Here is an 11,977-nt window from a genome sequence, read left to right as displayed (position 1 = left end):
CGACAGTACTTCCACCACCTCCTACCTTGAGATTGACAGTCTTTGAAACATTTTAAACGTTGAATTTCAAAGTGTAGGTACGTCATGGCTTATTTTCAGTTCAGGCAACTTAAACGAAGCTTGCATTTCCTTAAATTTTTTTGGGCAGATGACAGCTTTGACAGCGAAACACCTGACGAATGGCACCAACAATATTAGAGGAGCTATCAACAGTGTTGTAAATAAATTCAAAAAGATTTTTCAGAGGTGTAGGAGACGGAAAATTGCTATCAAGCTTTTGTATACGATTTCATCGAGAGGGTATAGCGTGGAGAGTGTCCAAAGTCGTTAATAAGTATTTGGAACTTAGGTTCCGCCACCATTATCATTGTTTCGTTTGTTGTTTTAAAGTTTAGTGCAAGGCAAATGTCTTTTTTTATTAGGAGGTGATAATATCCATACACTTATAAATATGATGTTGCTAATAGTAATAATTAATATTTTACAAAATATTAAAAAAGAGTAGTAAATGTAAAGTTAAGTAGATTTGATGGGTTATTCTTATTCTCTTACAGCTATAGAATTGGAAAAAAATATTTTTAAGTTGATATATCTTATATTCGAGTTACATTGATTGCATCTGTAACATGTTCTCTTGTTAACAGCTGTTTAGTATCATTTTCGATTGGTGAAACTCCAGCGCATCGATCGTTTAAATAATGAGCATCCTCCTCAACTATTTTTTCAAGTAGTATGTCACCATTGTTAAGACCTATAAAAATATTAATATTAATAAAGAAAACAACTAGTTAAAGTTTTATTTAGAGGTGGTATGTGTAGCGTAAGGATGGGATCGACTTTTCAATCTAACATCCTGCACATACTGGACTGTGCCTAAGTTCAAAGAGCCTATTAAGTTTTTATAAGGGTGTTCGTAACGCAGAGAAGGAGTCGTTTCCCACCCCATAAATCTTATATTTTCTTAAAATCATATTCGCCTGTTCATCGGGGCATTTGGACTTTACTCCACCAATTTGAAAGCTGCGCATGTGTGCATACATTAAGCAAAATAAAAATAAAACATGCAAAAACATTATAGGTCAAGATTACAAGGGTGTATACGTGATATGGAGTAAAGCAGTTGCAGGCAACTCCGCTAAGCTAATTGGAAACGCAGCAGCAGTCGTAGACAGTCAGAGTCGAAGCCAGAGGACAGTGTTCAGCAGATAGAAGTGTCATCAGTCGTAAATCATCATTACACAGAACATGACTCTTAAGTTGCCATTATTTGCCCGTCCACGATTATAACACTTTTATAAATCATCACAGTAATATATTACATACATGTATTAGCTTCCTTAGTTTTTCTTTATCACAAGCTTCCTTATAGCTTCTGAGTTTTTATCAATATTTATTGTTTGGTGCATTTTACTTTTTCTCGTTCTGTTTTTTTTCTCTCTCGTCGTTGCTTCTGCTGTTGCTCCCGACATTACCACGATCATACCATTTTATTTTTGTTTTTCTTTCTTTTTTGTGCTTCTGCTCAGCTTCTTACCCGCTTTTGGCCGCCTCTCAAAGCTTGGCTTTTAACTGTCTCTTTGTTTTATTTGTAATAATTGGTTTTTTATCGATAATTATCTTAGTGCTGTGTATTAATTTTCTATATTTCTTTTTATACCCTTTCTTTTTATACCCTTGCAGAGGGTATTATAAAAGTGGTCAGATGTTTGTAATGCACAGAAGGAGACGTTTCCTACCTCATAAAGAATATATGTACATATATTCTTGATGAGCATGGGAAGCTGAGTTGATATAGCTATGACCGCCTGTCCGTCCGTCCGTCGGTGCGTATGCGTTTTACTCAGCCGTCTTAGGAGCCATCGCGATTTTTTTTGGGCGTTTTATTACCTGGGTGAGATAAAGTATGAAAATTGTCAGGATCGGACTACTATATCATATAACTCTAAAAGAAACATTTTCATAAAAATTGGAGTGTCCGCATGAAATTTACTACGTTGATAGTATTGGATATATAACTCAGATTCCAAAATTAATATCTGATATGATGAATAGAACACAAGTTACAGTCAATATACAATATTATAATGTAAATCGGTTCGACCGCTGCCGGCAGCGCTGCTTGATGCCTACTACGTCATCAACAGAGCACATGCATACACACACAGACGCAACGCTAAATGAACTGTATGTGTATGCGTGCGTTGCTTTGCTTAGGGAATGAGAAAAGAAGAAGAAAAAAATTGTAGTATAAAGAGTAAAATTGTTTTGTTTGTAAGTATATTGATGAATTGAGATGCAGAAAACAAATTTTGAACATGTAGAAATATTATTGCCAAGGACTGCAAGGGTATGTAAACTTCGGCATAGCCGATGTTTGCTTCTTTGATACTTTTGTTTCTTTGTGCTTTTCAATGGCTTGTTGTCTACCTACTTGCAAGCATTCTGATCGTTTTGATGATCAGTATAAAGCAATATCTTGTAGACTCTGTGATTATCTTATTCACTTATGTACAGGGATCTTCGTTTAAAGTTTTTTACCATAAACAAAATGGCCAAACAGCTGTCTAATGAGTGTGACTCTAGCGTACATTGATTGTCGCAATTCAAGTTCCCTCCACCTTCTGAGAAGTTAGCCAGCCCTCTCTTTTACATCTTCACCCATTTTACTTTTGCGTACACCATCTTCTTGTTCCTCTTTAAGCTCTTCTTTTCAGATTGAAGTACCCAGTACGACCCCTGGAGTACCTCATTCTATCCCTAACGGGAACTCTGATCAATTACAGTTCCTCATCGCAAACAATTATTTATCATCAATCAACATATTGTCACTCATCGAAGTCGGTCGTGTTTTTTTTGCGCTCTCGCTTAATTTTTGTTTTTCATTCTTTCGTGAAGCTAATTTATAATATTCAATTTAAATTCATTGCCTTACTAATTCTAAATAAATCGCTATACTCATCGCGAAGTTTGCGTTAAATTTACAAACATTTATATAAATTTATAATCAAAACTTTAACAAACGCAAATATAATTTTGTTGTTGCGCTGCTTAGTTTTTGATTTCGTTCTATCTTTTGCTCCCACCCGCGCTCTCAATTTACAGTTTGAGTTTGCTTTTGTTTGTGTGGTGTTGGTGCTCTCTATTCTTTTGTTTTCTCTTTTGATCGCGCTCGCGGCCGTTAACTTCGCGCTTGTGACAAGTTTTTGTTGTTGTGTGTTTTAATACAGATAAGTACAAATATTCTCTCTTTTTGTTTTTTCTTTCTAATTTGCATATTGCAGTTAGATTTTTGCCTTGGTTTGTATACGTCTCTCTTTACATACATACATATACAGTTTTCTTTTTATTTACATATTGATTTATAATTTGTTTTTGTATAAATCAATTATTTAATAATGTCTGTCTGTTGCAAATATAATTGCAATAATCCCAGCAAGACCAGTGAAGACTTTCTTTACTGTTGGCTGTGTGACAATGTAATGCACTTTAAATGTGCTGGTTACACAGTCAAGGTGCGGGACAGTATTGCACAGGGTGGCGGCCTTAAATGGGGCTGTGATTCGTGTCGTGGTTTGGAGCTCGAGATGCGAAGTTTTATGAAACGGACTGGGGAAGCGTTTAAAACCCTGTCAGCTGGCGTTCATAAGCTCCAAGAGGAGCTTTTGGCGATGGAGGTTCAATTCAGAAGTTCTAAACTTTTGATTGAATCTCCGACGCGCAAGAGGGCCAGGTTTCAGGGCGCGTCCCTCAGTCCGTCGGCACTTTCGTCTCTACCAGTTCCGGCTTTCGACATTGACCCTATGTCACCAAATGTACAGCAGCTGATGTCGTTTAGGAGTCAGGCTTTGGCAGGTGTGGAGTCTCTTCTCATTTCCCCTGGAGACAGTATCCCACCTACTAACACGATATCGGTTGTAGTTTCCAAACCGTCCGGGCAAACATCCGTTTCCAGGAATATTGCCAATAAAGTAGTTACAAGAGGAGCTAGTAAAGTGCTGGCTGCTTCAGCTGCTGCTGCGTCGGCTGTAGCCGCTACAGCTGTGCCTAGTATTCCTAGTTCCCTTGTTGTAGTTCCACCCAAAAAGCAAATTTTTATTTCGAGGCTTGATCCCAATACTACTTCTGAAGAAGTCATAGCCTTTATCCAGGGCAAAGTTCAAGCCCCAAACATTGCGGTGGAAAAGTTCCGTTTCTCATATACTCGGGACATTTCGTCCTTTAAAATAGATGTCTCCCCAGATCTTTTTGGCCAAATATGTTATAAAGATTTTTGGCCGGAACACCTTGTTGTAAAAGAGTATACAATAAATAAGAAGAATCGGCCTCCGATTAGTTTGCTACCTGCCTCTGTGAATAACGTTCCTTACGGCTCGTCTGCACCTGTTGGCGAGTCAAAAAACTAATTTCGTCCCTAACTCTGGACTATCAGAACGTACGGGGACTAAAGTCTAAACTGTCTAGACTCTATGTAGATAGTATAGCCTTTGACTTTCATATTCTTGCCTTTACTGAGACTTGGCTGAAGCCTGATATTGCTGATGCTTCAATTTTCCCCTCAAAATATTTAATATATAGACATGATCGGACTATCCGTAATGGTGGTGGCGTTTTGATCGCTGTTGACTTGGCGTTCTCGTCTCAAATTGTCCAGTCCTCCAATCAGGAGATTGAATTTGTTTGTGTTAAAATTTCGTTTAATTCTTTTTCTGCCTATATTACTTGTTCGTATATTCCACCACAGTCCGACTTGGCAGTATACACTCACCATTTGGAAGCTATTCAACTTATATCCTCATATCTCTCTGACAAAGACTTGCTCGTTGTTCAGGGAGATTTTAATTTACCTGAGATTGCCTGGACCCTCTCATTTGATTCTTTATTACTGTTGCCCTCCTTGTCACATTGTTTCATAGATGGTCTGCTTGAGTTGTCCCTAACTCAAATAAATCCTGTCCGGAATAGTCGTAACAGATCACTAGATCTGGTATTTGTCTTGGATTCTTCCAACTGCGATATTTCCAGGACTGATCCCTTAGTTATCCCCGAAGACAACTTTCATCCAACTCTGGATATAACCATTGACCTTCCTTTTGGTGTTATGTCTCGACATAATAACTCGATGCCTCCAACCCGATGTTTTCGAAAGACAAACTTTACTAAACTTAAAAAACTTTTGTTAACTAATGATTGGACATATCTGTATACTTGCACGGATATGGACTCGGCCATTTCTGTCTTCTATAAAACTCTTGAGTCGTTCTTTGATGTTTGTGTCCCGCGTGTGACTCTAGGATGGTCTGATAGACCTGCTTGGTTCTCACGTGAGTTATGTAACTTGAAGAACGTAAAATCGAGATGTTATAAAAGATTTAAAAAATCCGGTAAAGCATCGGATTTTTCCCTATATGTAGTTGCTCGATCAAATTTTATGGTGCTGAATTCACAGTGCTATAAGGATTATCTTCAGCGATGTAAACTCAGATTTTCTCGCGATCCTAAGCAATTTTATAAATTTGTAAATGTTAAACGTAAGAGATCGGTGCACCCGTCTTACTTGTCTTTCGAAAACAATAAAGCTGACAATGATCAGGCAATTGCCGACATGTTTGCTGATTTTTTCAAAACAATTTATTGCTCTTCGATTTATCAAGCAAATCCTCCTTATCCTCATCACTTGCAATCGTCTAATTGCATTTTAGACCCTGTGTTTGATGAAAGTTCGGTTCTTAGCGTGCTCAGTTCCGTCAAACCAATATATGCACCTGGCCCTGATGGAATACCAGGCTGCGTATTAAGGTTTTGCGCGGAGGCCCTATGTAAGCCAATACTTAAGTTGTTTACATTGTCCGTCACATCTTCCGCCTTCCCGCCTATCTGGAAGGAATCATATATTATTCCTCTTCATAAAAAGGGGAAGAAGTCCGAAGCCTCCAATTATAGGGGTATTTCTAAATTGTCTGCCATACCCAAAGCATTTGAGAAAATAATAACATCTCAATTGCAGCATTTCTGTAGTTCAATCATTTCGTCATCCCAACATGGGTTTAAAAAACGTAGATCGACAACTACTAACCTATTAGAATTTACATCTCACTCAATCAAAGGGTTTAAGACTGCCGTGCAAACTGACGTCATTTATACTGACTTCAGCAAGGCCTTTGACTCCGTTAATCATACTCTGCTTCTATATAAATTAAACGCACTTGGCATCCCCAGCCTTTTGCTAGATTGGATTCTTCAATATCTTTCTAAGCGTACACAAAAGGTCCTCTTTAAGTCTTCATTTTCTAAGACCATCCAAGTGACCTCTGGAGTACCTCAGGGTAGTCATTTGGGTCCATTGCTATTCACTCTTTTTATAAATGATCTTCCATTGGTAGTGGCACATTCTCGGGTGCTTATGTACGCGGATGATGTCAAGCTTTACCTCAGTTTTAAAGACATATCATCTTCTAGCCTACTTCAATCGGATCTTAATGATCTTCAGAGTTGGTGTGAAACAAACCTATTAAACCTTAACGGCTCTAAATGTAAAGTTATGTCTTTTTATAGATGCACTCCATACTTAGCAACTTATTATCTTAACGACACTGCCTTAGAGCGGTTAGATATTATCAATGACTTAGGTGTTCTTATGGACCATAAATTAACTTTTAATCCTCATATTTCTGCTACAGTTAGCAAAGCTATGAATGTTCTTGGGTTTGTGAAACGATGGTCAAAAGAGTTTGACGATCCGTACACAACCAAAATTCTGTATACTTCATTAATCCGTCCTATCTTAGAGTACGGATCATGCATATGGTCACCTCAATATGAGATGCACCAAAGTAAAATTGAATCTGTTCAAAAGCAATTTCTGCTTTTTGCTCTTCGCGGTCTAAATTGGGATCGCAATGTCAATTTGCCATCATACTCCAGTAGGCTTCTTTTAATCAATCTTCCTTCTTTAATTAATCGTAGAGTAATGCTTGGTGCTATCTTTATTCATAAACTTTTAATAGGTGAAATAGACTCTCCTGAGCTATTGAACCAGTTAAACCTATCTGTACCCCGTAGACCTACTAGAAATTTTATTCCTCTATTCTTAAAACACTGTAGTTCTAACAATTCTTTGCATAAACGTTTTCGAGTCCTATGTTCTGATTACAATCTTCTGTATCCCGTAATTAGATCAGAAGCCTCTCTTTCCCTTGTGAAAACTTCTATTTTAGCACATTTAGCTCGTAATTAGCTGTACGTAATCATATTTTTAATTGTTTGTCCGTTTTATTTGTATTTGTCCACGCGATCGTGCCGTCCGATATGCGGCTGCGCCCCACGGTCGGTCGGGCGGGAGGTGGACAGCGCTCTGCTTGGGCTCGCGCGAAACAGGCCGTTGTTGTTGATCGTGGTCGTCGTGGCGGTGGAGTACTCATTGCTGTCAACTCGAATGTGTGTTCAAGTGTTGTGTCGATTGATCTGCTATTAGGTGTTGAGTTTATTTGTGTCTCCGATCCCATTGTTAGTTCTGTATCTCAAAGATCCTTATCATCTGAATATCCTTATCTTCCTACCATTGAAGTTATTATTTCTTACAATTCCGTTACTAGTTCATTTAAAAACATCTTACATTAGTTTCTCGTCTAAGATGTTTTCGTAAAACAAATTTCTTCTTAACAACCTTATTTCCTCTTTTGATTTGTCATTTCTATTGTGCAGTGAATTTTTTCTACTTTGCTCTTAATTCTCTAATTGATAAATGCGTTTCTTATGTGAATGTCTCTACCGTCTCCAGCGCGCCAGTCTGGTTCACACGTAGGCTTTCTAAGCTCCGTAACATTAAATTGAGATGTTTAAAAAAACTGGTTCGCGACTTGTACGCTATATTTTTGTGTTCCCTCACGTCGAACCAGAAATTTTTTTCCTGTTTACCTTGGTAGGTGTCTGACTAACTACTCTCTTCACGAATCCTTTCTTGTTCTTTGCAAATCGTTTCACAACCTCTCTCACCTTAACTCTCCTCATCTTTCTGTCACTTCTCTTTGCTCTATTATTTTTAATAATCTCCAACGAAACTGCTGAATACATTTTAGACATCGCATTGCTTGCAACTAATCCCTTACCACAATGGCTATGAATCGGGGAATAGCTGGCACCTTGTGCAAATAAAACACCTCCACCGGATTGGGGATGTTTGGTGCGTATAAAGCTAATCTACCTTCTTCAATTAATTGTTATCTGTTTTTTAGCTTAAGCTTTTTCATCGACCGCTGTGTTAGTTGATGTAAATAAATAAATAAATTGTAATTGTATAAAAAATTTCTACTTACATATTCGTGATAAAAAATCATACAAAGAGCTTTGTTTTATTGCATTAAACTGCAGTATTGATGAATATCGATATTGTTGTTGCTTGTCAAGTAAGCTTAATATATATAATGTATGAAATATACAGACATCAAAAGTATTTGAGCAACGTAATATTTTTTGCACTTTGCACTTAAACGGATTTTGTTGTTGTTTTTGTTAGTCTGATATGCAAAAGATGCACACCGTTAGAAAGTTTAGTCTGTTTAGAAGCAAATGAAAGAAAAAAGGAAAAAGATAACGGTACATATGATAAAACTAAAGCAAACCAAAGATTACCGCTCTCTGTTCAAAATTATTTGAGCACATTTTATGCGTGTCATAATTATTTGAGCAAAAATTAATTTGATTTTTTTTAGTTTTTTATCAACAATTTTCAAACAAATTTATTTTATAACTATTCAATAAAGTTTACAACTATTAAACACAATATTTAAGAACAAATGAAGCAAGTAAGTCGACTCGTCGACTTGGGTATACCATACACCAGGTGAAACAAATATTTCAAATTTCGAAAACCAAATGTTTATCTATTAAATTGTTTTAAGACATGTAAAAACAATTTAATAGATACTATGTGCTATCTCGCTCACTCTACGAACACACGAGCACTCTAGCGCCGCCACAAACCAACGCGTTGCAACGGCCAATTCTGGCCTTGTGGACTGCTTTGTAAAATACGTTCATACGCATATTTTGCATGTTTCTAGTCCGATTTCAATAAAATATGGTAGTTTTGTAGAAATAGATAAGATTAATTAGTCTGCCGAATTTGAATCAAAAAACTACAAGACAAAATCGGTTTTTTCTTAATTATGGAGGCGGAAGTGGGCGTGGCAAAATATGAAAATATATATACTCTGCGCGCATACTAAGCCAGTATACATACTAAATTTGGTGACTTAAGCTTTGTTTGTTTTTGATAAAATCAGTTTTGTTTAATTTGCGGGGGCGGAAGTGGGCGTGGAAAAATTTTTAAATAGCCAGATTCTGCGCGTCTATTAAACTAGTCTGCATACCAAATTTGATGTCTCTAGCTGTTATACTTTTTAAGAAAAACAGGGGCGTGGCAAAAAGTTTGAACAATTACTTTCTGCGCGCTAACTAAACGGGTATACAAACTAAATTTGATGTCTCTAGCTATTATACTTTTTAAGAAAAACAGTTTTGTGTGATTCCAGGGGGGCGTAAGGGGGCGTGGCCGAAATTCCAATTAACTCTGTACATGTGCATAATACACGAGTATACATACCAAATTTGGTGGCTCTAGTTCTTATAGTCTCCGAGATCTGCGTGTTCATACAGACAGATCCTGATCAAGAATATATATACTTTATAGGGTCGGAGAAGCTTCCTTCTGCCTGTTACATACATTTTGGCGACTTTAATATACCATTTCACCCTATGGGTGTATGGAATAAAAACTAGAAACGTGAAACATCGCCTTTAACATCGATAACTTCCTGCAGTCGAGCAGGAATAGAGTTTACGAGATTCCGCGCAAATTCCAGGGTCGATGTTGACCAAATGTTTTGAATCTCCTTTCTTCCTCCTTTATGTGATTCCGATTTGGATCAATTGTCCGATGATGCTTTATAAAAGCCCACACATTTTCAATAATATTAATGTCTGGGCTCTGTGGTGGCCATTCCAGCACTAAAAATGGGCTGCCAGAAGGAAATGTATGCTCTTGACTCTTTCGAAGGTGCATAAATCGCTTTCCATATGGGCCTTGATATTTAAAAGCCGCCTCATCCGTCCACAATACATTGTGGCAAAACTCTACAGGCTTTTGTATGAATTTCAAAGCAAACTCCAGTCGTTTTACTTTGTGTGCTGGGCTTATGTTAACAATCTTCCGGACCACGTACGTTTATATATTAATTTCTTTCATCCTTCAATAGATAGTGGAACTGCTGACTTTCTTTTCAATTAAATTTTCTGATGCCGCTGCGCCTTTTAAAAGACTTATTGATGGATTTTCTGCAATCTCTCCCTATATTCGTCTGCATTGCCTCGGATCAAGTACGCGTTTTCGTCCGGATCTTTATACCATACACCCATGGGGTGAAATGGTATATTAAAGTCGCCAAAATGTATGTAACAGGCAGAAGGAAGCTTCTCCGACCCTATAAAGTATATATATTCTTGATCAGGATGAACAGCCGAGTCGATCTAGCCATGTCCGTCTGTCCGTCCGTATGAACACGCAGATCTCGGAGACTATAAGAGCTAGAGCCACCAAATTTGGTATGTATACTCGTGTATTATGTACATATATAGAGTTAATTGGAATTTCGGCAACGCCCCCTTACGCCCCCAGGAATCACATAAAACTATTTTTCTTAAAAAGTATAACAGCTAGAGACATCAAATTTAGTTTGTATACCCGTTTAGTTAGCGCGCAGAAAGTAATTGTTCAAACTTTTTGCCACGCCCCTTTACGCCCCCAGGAATCACATAAAACTGTTTTTCTTAAAAAGTATATTAGCTAGAGTCATCAAATTTGGTATGCAGACTAGTTTAATAGACGCGCAGAAACTGGCTGTTTAAAAATTTTGCCACGCCCACTTTCGCCCCCGCAAATTAAACAAAACTGATTTTATCAAAAACAAACAAAGCTTAAGTCACCAAATTTAGTATGTATACTGGCTTAGTATGCGCGCAGAGTATATATATTTTCATATTTTGCCACGCCCACTTCCGCCTCCATAATTAAGAAAAAACCGATTTTGTCTTGTAGTTTTTTGATTCAAATTCGGCAGACTAATTAATCTTATCTATTTCTACAAAACTACCATATTTTATTGAAATCGGACTAGAAACATGCAAAATATGCGTATGAACGTATTTTACAAAGCAGTCCACAAGGCCAGAATTGGCCGTTGCAACGCGTTGGTTTGTGGCGGCGCTAGAGTGCTCGTGTGTTCGTAGAGTGAGCGAGATAGCACATAGTATCTATTAAATTGTTTTTACATGTCTTAAAACAATTTAATAGATAAACATTTGGTTTTCGAAATTTGAAATATTTGTTTCACCTGGTGTATGGTATACCCAAGTCGACGAGTCGACTTACTTGCTTCATTTGTTCTTAAATATTGTGTTTAATAGTTGTAAACTTTATTGAATAGTTATAAAATAAATTTGTTTGAAAATTGTTGATAAAAAACTAAAAAAAATCAAATTAATTTTTGCTCAAATAATTATGACACGCATAAAATGTGCTCAAATAATTTTGAACAGAGAGCGGTAATCTTTGGTTTGCTTTAGTTTTATCATATGTACCGTTATCTTTTTCCTTTCTTCTTTCATTTGCTTCTAGACAGACTAAACTTTCTAACGGTGTGCATCTTTTGCATATCAGACTAACAAAAACAACAACAAAATCCGTTTAAGTGCAAAGTGCAAAAAATATTACGTTGCTCAAATACTTTTGAACATGTCTGTACATATCTCCCAAGAAGAAAAACTTCAGCAAAAAATTTTTTATGAAACCATCGTGATAACTTAAAAACTAATGATACAGTTCGATTCACAGTGTAATCTGAACTCGAATGACGTCAAACAATTAAAAAACTGATAAATAAATAAACATAGACCCGATTCTTAAATCCACACTACATTTTTG

At 37.0% G+C, this 11,977-nt stretch overlaps 1 protein-coding gene across 3 annotated transcripts in view; it reads right to left on the bottom strand.

Annotated features, from left to right (window-relative positions):
• Positions 1-375: 375 nt before the first annotated feature.
• LOC137572064 (uncharacterized) overlaps positions 376-11,977 on the bottom strand; it is a 132,136-nt gene continuing 120,534 nt past the window's right edge. For 2 of the 3 annotated variants that reach the window (XM_068283844.1, XM_068283843.1), the window contains one exon: positions 376-751. In XM_068283844.1, coding sequence (XP_068139945.1) covers positions 594-751 — 158 coding nt within the window. In that variant the 3' untranslated portion in view covers positions 376-593. Of the gene's footprint in view, positions 752-1,807; positions 1,888-11,977 lie in introns of those variants that run through there. The other variant, XM_068283845.1, reaches the window with a different exon arrangement.

Source organism: Drosophila tropicalis, unplaced genomic scaffold, assembly GCF_018151085.1.
Source record: "Drosophila tropicalis isolate 14030-0801.00 unplaced genomic scaffold, ASM1815108v1 contig_175, whole genome shotgun sequence".
NCBI classification, from domain to species: Eukaryota; Metazoa; Arthropoda; class Insecta; order Diptera; family Drosophilidae; genus Drosophila; species Drosophila tropicalis.
This window is presented reverse-complemented; position numbering and strand designations above follow the sequence as displayed.